Raw genomic sequence first — 16,126 nt, 5'->3', positions numbered from 1 at the left:
ATCGGCCTGTTGGACAGATCTATAAATCACTTCCAGTATCATACTAACTTGAAGTTTGGCCCTAAAACTGCTCCAGTGAGGTTTAGGGGTCATCCCTGAAGTCTTAGTAATGTGACTGTCCTTTTCCTTTCCAGGGAAGCAGAATCCTTCAAGGAACAAGGGAATGCATACTATGCTAAGAAGGACTACAATGAAGCTTATAACTACTACACAAAAGCCATAGGTGAGAAGAATCTGGTAACCACAGTAGACAGGTTTACTTACCAGACCCTGCTGTAAGTAGTTCCCACCTACGAAGCATCTTTTGCTTAGTGAGCTAGTAAGCTCATGACTAATCGTATTGGGATCAGTGATTTTTTTTCTAGTTGAGATGCCCAGCACATGCATCTGATTGTTGATACTTCCTTTTTCTATCTTAGGAAATGGCCTCTGAAGATAAAATTGAGTCTTATCTCCATGCTTTAATTTGTCAGCATATTTTATTTATTTTTGTAACAGTTTCACATGTAAACCAGCATTGAACTTGCTTTTGTAGTTGAAGATGATCTTGAACACACACAGAAAGAGCTCTTGTTTTGTTGTGTCTGTTAAGGCGCTGGGGATGAAGTCAGATCTTTCTGAATGCCTGTGTAGAAAGGCTACCTTTGTACTACAGGCCAGCCTCTAAAGCCGTAACTTAAAATCGGATGCATCATCGCTCTTCTCCATTTCCACAGATAGAAGTTTTCTGTGACCTTTAGAGAGAGTGTGTCAGCATGGGAAGAGAACATGCAGTCCAGGGTTTCTACTTGCTCTCTACTTCTCACTCACCACCTCAGCCTTTTTATTTTTATTATTGTTATTAGTGTGTGTGTGTACATTCATGTGCTTGCTGTGGCACGTGTGGAAGTCAAGATAACTTGCTGGAGTTGGTACTCTCCTTCAGCATGTGGACCATGGGGAATGTAACTTAGGTCATGGAGCTTGACAAATGCCTTTATCTGCTAAGGCTGGCCCTGTTTGTTTTTTTAAATTAACTTTATTGAAAAAAAAATCACATACCTAAATTAACCAGACTTTACAGTTAGAATAGGCATTTTGAAGCTGTGGAGCATTACGTTAGATTTTACACTTTTACTGTCAAATACATTTTTAATATACTTATCCACCACTAAAACCAAAAAATCCTGTGACAGAATGAGAACTAGAAAAGCTTTTAGGTTTATATCCTCTTTTATAACTTATATCCGTTATCTGCATTTAGTCTTTACTCATGCCCAAGTAGTTAACCCTTTCTTGTTTCTTTTCTGCTTGTTGCACTATACTTACATGTATGTTCATTTGTTTACATGTATGTAGAAGTTATAGGCTAGGATTTGCACATGAGGGAGACCATGTAGGTTTTTTTCTTTCTGAGATTATGTGATCTCGCTTAATAGTACACATTCTAGGTCCCTTGGTTTTCAGTACATTTTGTGATTGCATCTTCCTTAACTGAACAGAATCCCATCTCTATGGATATTGAGGCTTATCTCAGTTCTTTGCTGTAGGGATCTTCCTCAGTTGCTTTTCCAAGTTAGTCATGGAGGCAGAGTCTCTCAGTCAAATCTAGAACTAGTTGATAGGGCTAGTCTTGATAGCTAATTTGTTCTGGGGGTCCCCTATCTATTCTCTCTGAGGTTGGAGTTACAGGCCGGTCACCATGCTTGCCCAGCCTTTACTTGGGTTCTGAACATCTTGATGCTGATTCTCACTGTATGACAGTGTAACTCTCTAGGCCTCCCTTGAAATAGTTCTCTGAGACATGGCCCTCTAGTTTTAAATCAGTAGCCTGGGCTGAACTTTTTGTTTTGTTATGTTTTGTTTGAGACAGCCTCACTATGTAGCCTTAGCTGGTTTGGAACTGGCTACCATAGACCAGGCTGGTCTTAAATTTAAAAGATCTTCTATTTCTGTCTCTGGAGTTCTAGGATTAAAGGTGTGAACCACCAGACCCAGCTGAACTTTTTTTTTTTTTTTTTAATTTTTTGTTTGTTTTTCGAGACGGTTTCTCTGTGTAGTTTTGGTGCCTGTCCTGGATCTCGCTCTGTAGACCAGGCTGGCCTCGAACCCACAGAGATCCGCCTGCCTCTGCCTCCCAAGTGCTGAGATGAAAGGCGTGCACCACCACCTGGCACATATTTTTATATTTTTAAATATTATGTGCATTGAGTGTTTTGTATGTATGCTTGTGCACCATGTATGTACATGGTCCCCACAAAAATTAGAAGAGGGTATCTGTAGCAGGAATTTTTTTTTTTAAGATTTATTCATTCATTTATTATGTATACAGTATATATGCCTGCAGGCCAGAAGAGGGCACCAGATCTCATTACAGATGGTTGTGAGCCACCTTGTGGTTGCTGGGAATTGAACTCAGGACCTCTGGAAGAACAGTCAGTGCTCGTAACCTCTGAGCCATCTTTCCAGCCCTATAGCAGGAATCTTAAAAAGTCTTATTAATAGAAACAAACCTGAAGCCAGGTATTGGGGTGAATGCTGGAAGATCAGAGAAGCAGAACAAGCCACAGCTGCCTCATCTCGCCAGTTCCTCAGCTGAATCTGTTTCCTCAGATTGGAAGCCTCTGAGTCCTCATCCAAATGTATCTCAGCTAGAAGCCTAAAAGCTTAACCAGCTAAAAGCTTCTAGTTCCTGGTCTTCACGCCTTATATACCTTTTTGCTTTCTGCCATCACTCCCTGGGATTAAAGGTTCACTTTCTGGGATTAAAGGCGTGAGTCACCATGCTTGGCTGTTTCCTTGAACACACAGAGATCCAGGTAGATCTCTGCCTCTGGAATGCTAGGGATTAAAGGCGTGTGCTACCACTGCCTATCCTCTATGTTTAATATTGTGGCTGTTCTGTTCTGTGACCCAAGGTAAGTTTATTAGCGTGCACAATATTTCAGGGAACACAATACCACCACAGGTATCATATCAGATTCCTTGGAACGGGCATTACAGATGCTTGTGAGCCATTATATAGGTGCTAGGAATCAAACCCAAGTCCTCTGTAAGAGCAACAAGTGCTCTTACTCACTAAGCCATCTCTCTAGCCCTCTGTACTGAACTTTTTTGTGTTCTCTTACTTTTCCTATAGATATGTGTCCTAAAAATGCTAGCTATTATGGTAATCGAGCAGCCACATTGATGATGCTTGGACGGTTCCGGGAAGCTCTTGGAGATGCACAGCAGTCAGTGAGATTGGATGACAGTTTTGTCCGGGTATGTAATGTGGCCCTTTGGTGAAGGCTGAGTGTCTACCATTGTGTTCCTCTAGCCCAGGGTTTCCCAGTTCTGCAGATCATTCTCTAGAGTGTTGTCCTGAGACTTCCTCTTTTCATCATGACCGCCATAGCCATCTCCTCTTGTGACAAATGTCCCCTGAAGAGCAGTGCCCCCTTGAGAAGCATTCCCTCTCCTTCTCACCGGGTGTTGGTTTCTTTCTGCCTCTGCAGTCATACTCCTTTCCTTCCCTCTGTGCTCTTTCTCCAGGGACACCTCCGAGAAGGCAAATGCCACCTCTCACTTGGGAATGCAATGGCAGCATGTCGCAGTTTCCAAAGAGCCCTAGAACTGGATCATAAAAATGCCCAGGCACAACAGGAGGTAGGTCTGATCCGCTAGTAGATGGGATGGTGTGGTGCATCTGGAGGGAATAGTGGCCCAAAAGGCAGGACTGACAGCCACACTTAGCTGACTTAAGGCAAATCTTAGTCTCTGGGACTGTTTCCTTAACTGTTGAATGGGTTTTGAGTCTGTAAAAAGTGGAAGGTTTCTGAGATGACTGGGTATCGAATGGGCAGATGCTTCGAGGAACTAAGTTGAATAAAGTTAAAGCATTTGAGTAAATTCAAGGCTGGGATGTAGCTCAGTTATAGAGCACTTGTCTAGCATGTTCTGAGACGGGGTTCAGACCTTGGTGCTGTTAAAAAGAATCAGAGTGTGTTCAAATCTGGCTTCAGTTGGTAGCACACCTCTTTCAGTTCTGCCTTCATTCACTTGGTGGCTAGATGCATTTTAGTGAGCACCCCTAGCCTGCAGTGACTATATTTTGTGTAACTTGTTGTATGGCTTCTGTCTTCCTAACAAGAAGTTCAAATTAAGCATAAATTTGGGTCTTGCTCTTTCCTATTTTCTCGTAAAAGATAGGGTCTCAGAGCTGGGAATGTAGCTCAGCAGGTAGAGTGCTTGCCAGGCATGGATGAGGCCCTGGGTTCAATCCCCATTCCCAATAAACCCATACATGATGGTGCATACTTTGGAATCCCAGCTACATAATAAGTGTAAGGCTAGCCCAGGGTACAGAGACCTTGTCTCAAACAAAAAAGAATGTCTCCATGTAGCCCAGGCTAACTGGCCTCATCCTTCACCAGCATTTTTAGGAAATATTCAATTTAATTATAATTTTCCTTACTTTTTGTGTGTGTTTATGTGTGTACTAGAAATCAGTGTGTTTTGTGGTTTTATTTTGTTTTTAAACTTATGTGTTTACATGTTCTTGTTTGTATAAAGGCAGGCTTGCACTGGCTTTGGTAATCATGTTAGAGATCAAGGTTGTTGTCTTTTTTTTTTTTTTTTTCCAGAGCTGAGGACCAAACCCAGGGCCTTGTGCTTGCTAGGCAAGCACTCTACCTCTGAGCTAAATCCCCAACCCCAAGGTTGTTGTCTTAAAGGTCAATTCTCACCTTCCATCTTGTTTGGAACAGGGTCTCCAGTTTTGCCTGGAACTTACTATATAGACCAGGCTGCCCTTTGCCTCTCGAGGGTCTCAAGGGTTGGGAGTAAAAGTGAGCATTACCATGCCCAGCAAGACAGAGTCTCTTGCTTGCTTCTACATACACACCCCAGCTACTAGGGTTTCTACTTTTCCCACCCCCACCTTGCCATAGCAGCACTGGGTTTGCATATGCCCACAGCCATGTCTGTTTTAGCATGGGTTCTGGTATTTGATCTCAGTTTCACACTGAATCATCTCCTTAACCTTGCTTTGTTTGTTTGTTTATATATGCCACCTGTATATTCATCCCTACGGAAGCCAAAGGAGTGTGTCAAATCCCCTGGAGCTGGAGTTACAAGTTGTGAGCTTCCTAACGGGTGCTAGGGATGAACTCAGTACTAAGGAAGAGCAGCAAGCGCCCCTGACCACTGAGCCATCTCTCCTATATCCCGCTCCATGCCTCCCCCACTTTTAATTGGATTTTTGAGACAAGGTCTTTCTGTATCTCAAGCTATCCAACTCAACGTGTAATTCAGGCTAGCCTCAAACTTGATATTCTCCTGCCTCAACTTCCTGAGTACTGGTATTATAGTCATGTACACCATGCCTGGTTCTTTGATGTGACTTTTTTTCCCTTCTCTTTTGAGGTAGGGTTTCATTGTGTAGCTATGTAGCTCTGACTGGCCTCACACTCTCAGAAATCTACCTGGCTCTGTCTTTTAAGTGCTCAGATTGAAGGCATCTGCCACGATGCCCAGCTTTGGGGTTTTTTTTTGTTTTGTTTTTTTAATTGAAGATTGAATCCAGGGCCTTGCGCTTACTAGGCAGGCGCTCTATCACTGAGCTAAATCACCAACCCAAGCTTCGGGTATTTTGTTGTTGTTGCTGAGACACTTTGAACATGTAGCCTTGGCTGTCCTTTAACTCACCACATAGACCAGGCTGGCCTCAAACTCAAGAGATCAGCCTGCCTCTGCCTCCCCATCCTGGGTTTACAGGTGTGTGCCACCACACCTGGCCTCACTGATGTTCTTGAAAGAACAGATTCATCTAGGTCTTAGTGACTTATGTGATTGATTGGTCAACCTAAACTTAATGTATTTTTTTCCGGTGTAGTTCAAGAACGCCAATGCAGTCATGGAGTATGAGAAAATAGCAGAAGTGGATTTTGAAAAGCGAGATTTCCGGAAGGTAAGGTAGAAGGAGCCTCTCCTCCTGGGTACTGTTCCAGTACAGAAAAACCTAGCATGGTACAGTGTCATTTGAATTTGGCTTTTAATTTTTTCTCTCTTAAAAGTTGTTTATTTTCTTAATTATAGTTGGCTTTTTGATAAAAAGCAAAAATCAGCTTGCTTATTCCCATTGATTACATAATCTCAGGACTGGACTGATTAATGAAGGAAAAGCTATTTGGAAATAAATACAGGGGTTGAATAATCCATTTTTATCTGATTATGAGAGTTAAACTCTTTCTTCTGTGGAACAGATGCTATACGTAAGAGTGTGGAGAAGCCCTTATTTATGTTTTGGAGAGTGTGTGTAATCTGTTGCCACTACCATTATGCAGCAGTCTCCCAGCCTCAGCCTCCAAAGTGCGGGCCTGCAGCCTGAACCACCACTGTCTTTCTTATGTTATTTTGGGTCTTGCTGTGTAGTCCAGGCTTGTCTGAACTTGGCAACCCTCTTGCTGCCACTATGTCCAGCTTGGTGTTAGACTTTAATAAACGTTACAGTGTGTGGTAGTTTTTGACAATCTATGCGTTAAAGGGGGTTGATGTATCTAAAAATTTAGTATGAAAGTTCCAGGATCTTTCTAGATCTTGGAGTTAAGCCGGAAGTATTGGTCTTTCGGTTTCTTAGATGGTAAAGAGAACTAGCTTTCACTAAAGAATCAAGGCAGGAAGTGGAAGGCCAGCAGATACCAAAAATCCTAATCAGGAGATTTTTTTTTTTAGGGTCCATTTGACGAAGAGATTTCAGTCCAAGGGAGGAAGTTGTTGCCTCAAATGTAGGAGTTTGCTCAGGGCTTTCAGTAGCAAGTGTTGAGTAAATGTTTTTGGGAACAAGTAAGCATCCGTCTTAACCCTCATATTGTGAGGGCCTTTACTTGGGAATTAATATGTCTGAGCTTGTGCAGAGTCCCAATACTCACTATCATCCTCCTTCTGCTGGTTGGCTTTGATAATCTTTGTAGTGTGATTCATGCTGTTTGTTTTGTGTGTGTGTGTGTGTGTGTGTGTGTGTGTGTGTGTGTGTGTGTGTGTGTTTGGAGAGCAGTTCTAACTACTGTCACGTTTTTTCTGAGGCTTACATAGGCAAAAGCTTTGTCTTGAAAGTAGTCTTTTGGATTTCTTTTCTCTCTTGCCTACTCTGGAGCCAGCATCCTGAGTTTGTGACAGAATCCTCTGTCTCTGACATCCCAGCCCCCGCACTGTAGCTCATGGTGATGTCACAAATGAAGAATTATGATCCTGGCAGGGGAAACAGATGAACTTGGAAGAAACAAAGATCTTGTTTGCCTGCAGCTGTCCCACTGGGGACGCATGGGGGTGGGGGACGAAGCACTGAGCCTCCAGCTGATGCTCCGCACCACGAGCAGAGCCGGCTCTGCATAGAACGCTGTCCTCGGGAAGCCAGAGGGTGTGGCCGCTGAAATGGTGACTGGCTTTTTCTTTTCCTTCTCCTTCTGTTTGAAGAAATCTGTACCACAGCTCCACCTACTTGATACTTCAGCCGTCGTTACTGTCCCTGAAACTTGCAGGGACCTGTGCCACCAAAGGAGCGCCACCATCTCATCATTGCCATGTCGGCAGCACAAAAAGTCTTAGTGAACAGCTAGTGTCTCAGAATTTACTTTCTTGCTTGTGGGTTTTTCTTTTTTGTTTTTGAAACAGGGTTTCTTTATGTAGCTTTGGGTGTCCTGGAACTCAGAGATCTGCCTGCCTCTGCCTCCCCAGTGCTTGGATTAAAGGCGTGTGCCACCACTGCCTGGCTTTTTTTGTTTTTTTGAGTGAAGGTCTCTATATAGCACTGGCTGTCCTGGAACTCACCTTGTAGACCAGGCTGGCCTTGAACTCACAGAGATCTGCTTGCTACTGCACCCATCTTACTTGGGTTTTTAATCTCAACTTTTGAATAGGTCTTATTCATGGTGCAAAAGCTAAAAAGTATGAAAAAAAAGTTTAGTGATGAGTGTCCCTTCAAACAGGCCCTCTGATTGGCCTAGTTTTTACTCTTCTCTCTGCTCCCTGTCCCCAGGGTCAAGCATGGTAGGTGAGAGCTCTACCATTGACCTCTATCTCTAGCCCTATCCACACACAGTTCATGTATCTTCCATTTTCTTGTACCATGTTGTTGTACATACATCAGATACAGATTTTTAGTTTTGTTTGCGTGAAAAGTAGTGTACTATTCATATTCTGTACTTTTTTTTCTGCCACTGAATAGGTCTTGGAGGTCTTTCCACAGTAGTACATGGAACATTTGTGCGTTCTACTTTAGAGTTATAGCGTATACCATTATAGCAGTGTACATTGATGAAAGTTATCTTTCCTTGCTTTTAGAATTCATAACTCAGAGTCTTAAGAGGTAGTGGTGTCCCTTAATCCCGGATCTCTCCTTTGGTCTGCTGTTCTTAGGGAGGATATGATTTAGTGAGGCTATCCCAGGAATAGCAGCTAAATGAAGCGAAAGCTCAGAGAACAAAGTTGTGAAAGGAGAAAGGGGCGTGAACTCACGGAGACCTCTGTGGCTGAAAGAGGGAACCCCCTGCAGCTTCGGTAGATGTGTGAGCTACTGGGCTTGAGATCTCCACACAGCGGCCTGTGGGGAGTAGTAATGTGATGTGACAGCCATTAGAATCCTTCCGAATGGACTGTCACTGAAACTGCTATCCTGAGGTAGACGTAAGAAAGGCCAACCCAATAGCTGTGAAACTTAATGGGTGTGGTGGCAGACTGCTTTAAACCCAGCACCTAGGAGGCAGAAGAAGGTAGATCTTTGTGAGTTCAGGGCCAACCTGGTCTAAATGGTAAGTTGTAGGCTACCTAGAGCTACACAGAGAAACTGTCCTTCCAAGTGTTTTCAGAAATTAGTTGGTGCATATCAGTATTTTGCCTCCATGTATGTCTGCACTGTGTGTATGCCTAGAACCCTTACAGGCCAGAAGACAGCTTTGGATCCCTTGGGACTAAAATTTTAGACAGTTGTGAGCTGCCATGTGGGTTCTGGGAATTGAACCCAGGTCTTCTGGAAGAGCAGCCAGTGGTCTTAAGCACTGAGCCATTTCTCCAGGTTTATCTACCCCCACCCCCATCCTCAACCACAGTAGGTAAAGCTGTAGTCACAGGAAAAGAAGAAAGCCATCTCTACTGTGTGCAACACTGATTCAGTGCCGGGTTATTCTTGCCATTCTTGTCTTGCTTAGCAGGTTATGCCTTACAAACACTGAAAGTAGTAAATAAGTGTCTGTGAGAAGAATGTGAGCTTTGACCATAGTCCCTGTGGGTTCACCATGGAGGCGGCTTAGCTTGGTTAAGTTAGAGGCTTTTGGAGTCCTGCTGTATATAAGGTAGAACTTGGGCGACCTAGAACCTTGCTTGGTTCTCTATTTCTTAGTCTTCTCATCAATAAAATAAAGGTAATGATGTCATTTATTCTGTGGGCTAATAATAAAGTACTTCTTGTTAGGCGTCGTCATATGACTGCTGCTCTCATTTTATTGTTTTCATTGAATGAATATGTATAAACTTAGATATTACTTTACCACTAAGCAGTGAACCCAGGTTCAATGTCTGAGCATTCAGTCTGTTGTTGTGACCAAACTCAAGTGAAGACATTTCTGGAGTCCAAGATAAAGAGCTTATTTCCTCTTCCCTTAGGTTGTTTTCTGCATGGACCGTGCCCTAGAATTCGCCCCTGCCTGCCATCGCTTCAAAATCCTCAAAGCAGAATGTTTAGCAATGCTGGGTCGATACCCAGAAGCACAGTTTGTGGCCAGGTATGCAGTCTGGCCAATTCATCTCTGAGATGCAAATAGGACTTCAGGTGCTGGCTGGCTGCTCTCTACATCTACATGAGAGCTGTGGGTGTGTCAGCTAGGCTTGTTCAGACCTTCCTGGAGTTAAAGCCAAAGGTTAAATCAGATTAGATCCAAGACCCACAAGGTACGAAGGATGTAGTGGTGTAGCAGGTGCTTGAGCGTATGTGAAAGAATTTAACGAGTGTGTTTGTTTAACCTTTAATTTCATGTATATCTAGGATAGAAGGACAACTCTTGGGGAGTTGGTTCTCTCCTTCCACCCTATGGAAGGTTTGGGGGATTCAATTTAGGTGGTCAGGCTTGGCAGCTAATGCTCTTGGCCGGTGAGAAGTCTCACTAGCCTGGGTTTGTTTGTTTGAATGCAGTCCTTTCTACTCCAGGGAACCCTTTAACTGTCCATATAGTAACTATTTTATCCTTTGCAGGTCCCGGGTCTCTATTACAACTGCTCAGCTCTGCCCTCTGCCATTATAGTGCAGAAGCAGCCACAGATAATAGCTGAGTTGGTATAAATCAAATTTTATTTACATGATCCAGTGGCAGGATTAGGGATACAGCTCAGCAGTAAAGTGATTGTGTAGCTTGGCTTCAGTCCTAGTACCATAGGAGTGGTAGGGAAGCAGTTGCAGAAGTTCTGGCATGGTGTGGCTCGTTAGTAGACCTTGTGCTTAGCTTGCACTAATGTAGTTAGAGGTGTCCTGCCTGGTCCACAGTCAGGACAAATCTCTCTCACCCGCCAGTCCCACAGTTGCTCAGACCCAACCAAGTAAGCACACAGAGACGTATATTACTTATAAACTGTATGGCCGTGGCAGGCTTTTTGTTAGCTACTTATTTTATCTTAAATTAACCCATTTCTATTAATCTATACTTTGCCATGTGGCTTGTGGCTTACCGGTGTCTTTATATGTTGCTTGTCATGGTGGCGGCTGGCAGTCTCTCTCTGCCCCAGACTTCACTTCCCAGAATTCTCCTCCTCCTTGTCCTGCCTACCCTAGCCTGCCTGCCTGGCTACTGGCCAATCAGCACTTTATTTATTTTAACCAATCAGAGCAACACATCTGACATACAGAACATCCCACAGCACTTCCCCTTTTTTTTTTTCAAAAAGCAAGGTTTTAACTTTAATGACACGGCCAGCCGCCGCCATGACAAGAAAAAAATAAGGTACTGGTAAGCCATGAGCCACATGGCAAAGTATAGATTAATAGAAATGGGCTAAATATAAGAGTAAGAGCTAGGGCTGGGGATTTAGCTCAGTGGTAGAGCGCTCGCCTAGCAAGCACAAGGCCCTGGGTTCGATCCTCAGCTCAAAAAAAAAAAAAAAGACTAAGAGCTAGACAATGGTAGGCCTGAGCTAATGGCCAAGCAGTTTAAATAATATAAGTGTCTGTGTGTTTATTTTACAAGTGGGTTGTTGGACTAACAGGGCTTGGTGGCACCTGGAGAGAAGCTCTCCAACTACACACTAAGCCTTTAGTTCAGTCCCTATTACCAAACCCCCATCACCAAACTATAAGGGAAAAAGAAATAAAAAAATAGTAAAAGAAAGGACTTACCCTTTGGGCATTAGTTTTCCAATCCATCTTCTAGTCCAATAAAAGATTGTGAGGCACACCCAGGTGTGGTACACGCCTTTAATTCTAGTACTTGAGAGGCAGAGGCAGGTGGATCTCTGTGAGTTCAAGGCCAGCCTGGTCTACAGAGTGAGTTCCAGGACAGCCAGGGCTACACAGAGAAACCCTGTCTTGGAAACAGAAAAGAAGGATTATGAGACACAAGATATGTGTTGGGTGAGAATGGTGGGGGAGAGAGGGTGGGCTCAACGATAAAATGTTGGCCTCTCTCTACAAGGTCCTGGGTTTAATCCCTGGTGCTGCTGGAGGTGGGGAGAATGAAGAAAGAAAAATGTATTGACGATAACTATAGGTAGTTTATTTTAACAAGGTTTTGGAGTAGTTCTTAGGAATCTGTTTACCTCTAATACTAGAGCTATGATCGAGGAACAACAGTCTGACCACAGATGGTAGGAATGGTCAGGACATTCCAAATCACAGCTGAATGTGTTCTTTTTATTGCAGTGACATTTTACGGATGGATTCCACCAATGCTGATGCTCTGTATGTCCGTGGTCTTTGCCTTTATTATGAAGATTGTATTGAGAAGGCCGTTCAGTTTTTTGTGCAGGCTCTCAGGATGGCTCCTGACCACGAGAAGGCTTGTGTTGCTTGCAGAGTAAGTTCTTGGCATGATGACCTAAGAATCAGAGTGGGAATAAAGCTTCCTTTCATATCTTAAGTTATGAGTGAAACTAGAGCTATAGCTCAGTGGTAGGGTGTCTGTTTATCGTGCCTGGGGGCCTGGGTCCATCCCTGGTATAAAGTGGGAAGAGAGGAGAATAATGATGCTGGAAGAATTGAAGCTCAGAAGGACTGTGACAGCTCCTTTTGTTACTTTGTCAGAGCATCCCTGAGCAGTCTAGGTGGTGGGGACTGTCCTATCAGACTGCTGGGGTTGAAGAAATTGAAAATACTATCCTCACTGTTGAGTGAACTGAGGCTTTCTTGGTTGAACTGACCACACCTTGCTTTTCTCTAGAATGCCAAAGCCCTGAAAGCCAAAAAGGAAGACGGGAATAAAGCATTTAAGGAAGGAAATTACAAGCTAGCCTATGAACTGTACACAGAAGCCTTGGGGATAGACCCCAACAACATAAAAACAAATGCTAAACTCTACTGTAATCGGGGTACGGTTAATTCCAAGGTAAGCGTTTGGTCTGGGATGTCAGAAGTCTTCGGAGATCTGCTCTGCAGGAATAAGCCAGATAAAAGAGGGAAGGATGTCCCTGTCTTGTAAGGAACTACCTTCTGAGGTGCAAACTTATTTTGTGGCTTTGAGACCTTGTGGCGCAGATTAGCTGTCTCTCCCTCTTGTCTGTGGTTCCTCAGTTGTCTCTTTACATTTGAACAAGTGTCTCCTCTTTACATTGGGGCTGGGGTTTGTTTATTCTTCAGGAGTGAGATAGAGGGAATTGACATTGGTCATCGGGCTCTTTAAAATCCCCAAGTAACCGATGGTCACCATGTATAACTGAGAGTGACCAAAGTATTCCTATGACTTCATCCACAATGAGAAAGGTTAGGCTTCTGCTCCTGTAGAATTCTAGTAGTTAAAAATTGCAATCTTGGGCTGGAGAGATGGCTCAGAGGTTAAGAGCACTGACTGCTCTTCCAGAGGTCCTGAGCTTAATTCCCAGCAACCACATGGTGGCTCACAACCATCTCTAATGAGATCTGTTGCTTCTAGAGTGCAGGCAGACATGCAGGCAGAACACTGTATACATAATAAATACATCTTCTAAAAAAATGGCAGTCTTTCCAGTCCCTATAGTTGACCTGTGGAAGAGTGAAGGGTGGGACCCTGGGACCCATCGTTTGGTTAGACACTAGCATGGCATGCTAAGGAACTTTAGCAGTGACTGGCTTTTATCACATAGTAAAGAAACCAGTTTGAAATTTGATGTCCTTAATCCTCTGACTTTGCCAGTGACCAAGAACACAGTAAGACAGGGATCTAGCCATGTTCACAGTTTCGGTGATGATGTGAAGTGTGATTGCTCGCTCTCTCTCTTGAAGCTTAGGAAACTAGATGATGCCATAGACGACTGCACAAATGCGGTGAAGCTCGATGATACCTACATAAAAGCCTATTTGAGAAGAGCTCAGTGGTGAGTGCCGCTGGAGGGTGGGGTCAACTAGGGGAACTGCGTCGTGGTGGACGAAACAGACCCAGGGATGTTGTGAGGTCATTTGGTCCTTCCCCCTGCCTCTAGGTGGGATTGTTCCAGCCCTAGACTATCTTTATAGACCTCCAGCCGAGGAGATTGCACACGCTCCCTCAGTCTCCCATGCCTGTGTCTAACGCCCCTCACGGTCAGTAAGTTTCCTCTGATGCCTGACCCAAATTCCTTTTGTTAACATGTGAATCCATTTCCTTTGGAGATTTTATTTTGTGGTGTTCACTTCCGCTCTAACTTGGCACAGTGCTTGGCACGTCAGTGCTCACCCAGTGAGTGTTTTGTTGAATGGATGGATGATGCTTGGAAGAGGAAAGAAGGAAGTGTTTTTAGAGACAGTTGAGCTGTACCTGCATGTTTGTCATGGGTAGGGAAAGTACAGTTGAAGGCGATTTCACTTGGCTCAGTGGTGCAGCTATATAAAACAACTTTTGATAGACCTGGGGTAAATAGTCCATGCTGGGTGTTAAAAGCACAGTGGGCTCTGTGACAAGGATCATGCCTACTCCTATTTGCCCCAGATGCTAGGTGCTCCCCAGCCTTTTTGTTCATTTTACTCTTGAATCCATTTCCCTGGAGAATTTTATTCAGACAGAACAGTATCAAGGCTAGAATGATGTCTCAAAAGGATTCTTCTGGCTTAGGTGTGGTCATATGTGCCTATAACTCTGGCACTTGTGAGGTTGTGGCAGGAGATTTACCATTAGCACAGGCAAGGCCAGTTTGGGCTACATAGTTATCCAAACCAGGCTGGGCTACCGAGTGGGGAGATGCCAGCCAGTGGGGACCTGAGATCAGATCTCCAGAGCCCACATGCATTCAGATGTCTGTAATTCCAGCACTCCTACAATAGGAGAATCCCCAGCGGCTCTGACCAGGCTGCCTGGCCTATTATAGGGTGGTCAACAAAAGACCCTGTCTCAAAGTGGAAATGAAGCAGCGCTGCTCAGTTGTCCTTTCACTCATATGTGTTCCTTGGTGAGTGTGAGCCTGCATTCACACAGAAACTGCACACACCACAGCTCTGGGTTTAACACCTGGCACAGTGGACAAAAAAAAAAAAAGTCATTTCCTGCTACTCTCTAATCGAGAACTTCCCGGTTGTTGTTGTTGTTTTAAGATTGGCCTCTGACTTATGTATATAACCAGGATGCCTTTAAACTTCTGATCCTCCTGTCCCCACCTTTCCCAGGTGCTGGGATGGTAAGCCTGCATCAACACCTTTTGTATGTAGTTCATACGTCCCGGTCCTATGGGTTTTTCCCCATCTCAGTCTGGGGCAGTGGTTCTGGTTTTAAAGATTGTAAAGGAAAATGAAGTTCTTGGGTGTCGTTTCCCCATTGCCCATTTCATTCCTAATTATAAACTGTGAAGTCTAAGTGCACAGCTACTAATTTTTGAACCAGAAATCCCCTCATCAGCAGTACAGAACCTTGGATTCTCACCACTGAGATAGAAAAATGGCTAGAGCTGTGTTGCCGATTCTGGGAAACTGGCTCTTGCTCATTCCATCTTCACACCCCACTGCCAGACAAAATGGAAGGCTGGGCTAGAGGTATAGCCTAGTTGTACAGAACCCGCCTCACTCGCATGTGTGAGGCCCTGGGTTTAATATCTCCCTGCTCCTTACCCCACAAAAGAGAATGGAAATTGGTAAGCTGCTTGCCTACCATGCACAGAGCCCTGGATTCAGTCCCTGGCACTGTATAAATTGGGCTTGGTGTTACATGCCTATATCCCAACACTCAGGAGGATCAAAAGTTCAAGGCTGGGCTAGAAAGATGGCCATTGGTAAAGGAGTCTACCACCAAGCTGGACAACCTGAACTCAATCCACAGGACTCACATGGTGAGAGCAGAAAACCGACTCCCAAGAGTTACCAACTCTGACCTGTGCACACTATCCATATTCAAGAGCGTACACAAATTTTTTTTTTTTTCCTTTGAGACAGGGTTTCTCTGTGTAGTCCTGACTGTCCTAGAACTCACTCTGTAGACCAGTCTGGCCTCCAACTCACACAGATCCACCTGCCTCTGCCTTCCAAGTGCTGGGATTAAAGGTAATTAAAGGATTACACACAGGCCCCACCACTGCCCTGCCAGTAAATGTATTTGGTTTTTCGAGACAGGGTTTCTCTGTAGCTTTGAAGGCTGTCCTGAAACTTGCTTTGTAGACCAGGCTGGCCTCGAACTCACAGAGATCCACCTGCCTCTGTCTCCAGAGTGCTGGGATTACAGACGTGCGCCCCCACCACTGCCCGGCCAGTAAATGAATTTTAAAAAATAAAAATAAAAAATTCACAAGTTCAAGGCCAGCCTGGGCTACATGAGACTGTGTCTCAAAAAATGAATAAAACAGCAGCAACAACAAAAAACCTTTGGCCCAACTAAAGACTTTAAGCAACACAGTATGTTCTAGAGGTGGTTTTCTTTTCAGTTTTCTCTAATAGCAAATAGAGTAGTGTCCTGTAGTATCTACTCACCTGATGCTGTGCACCATGGGAAAGGGATACATGAAGAGTAGTGCATTCTTAATTTGCTAGGAGACAGTG

At 44.1% G+C, this 16,126-nt stretch overlaps 1 protein-coding gene across 1 annotated transcript in view; it reads left to right on the top strand.

The window, feature by feature from the left end:
- Dnajc7 (DnaJ heat shock protein family (Hsp40) member C7) overlaps positions 1–16,126 on the top strand; it is a 37,575-nt gene that overhangs the window by 16,702 nt on the left and 4,747 nt on the right. The window contains exons 2-9 of the mRNA XM_036194589.1: positions 135–223; positions 3,119–3,243; positions 3,514–3,627; positions 5,855–5,929; positions 9,619–9,737; positions 11,861–12,014; positions 12,378–12,542; positions 13,415–13,506. Of these exons, the coding sequence (XP_036050482.1) occupies positions 135–223; positions 3,119–3,243; positions 3,514–3,627; positions 5,855–5,929; positions 9,619–9,737; positions 11,861–12,014; positions 12,378–12,542; positions 13,415–13,506 (933 nt within the window). The remainder of the gene's footprint in view (positions 1–134; positions 224–3,118; positions 3,244–3,513; positions 3,628–5,854; positions 5,930–9,618; positions 9,738–11,860; positions 12,015–12,377; positions 12,543–13,414; positions 13,507–16,126) is intronic.

Source organism: Onychomys torridus, chromosome 8 (assembly GCF_903995425.1).
Source record: "Onychomys torridus chromosome 8, mOncTor1.1, whole genome shotgun sequence".
Taxonomy (NCBI): Eukaryota; Metazoa; Chordata; class Mammalia; order Rodentia; family Cricetidae; genus Onychomys; species Onychomys torridus.
This window is presented reverse-complemented; position numbering and strand designations above follow the sequence as displayed.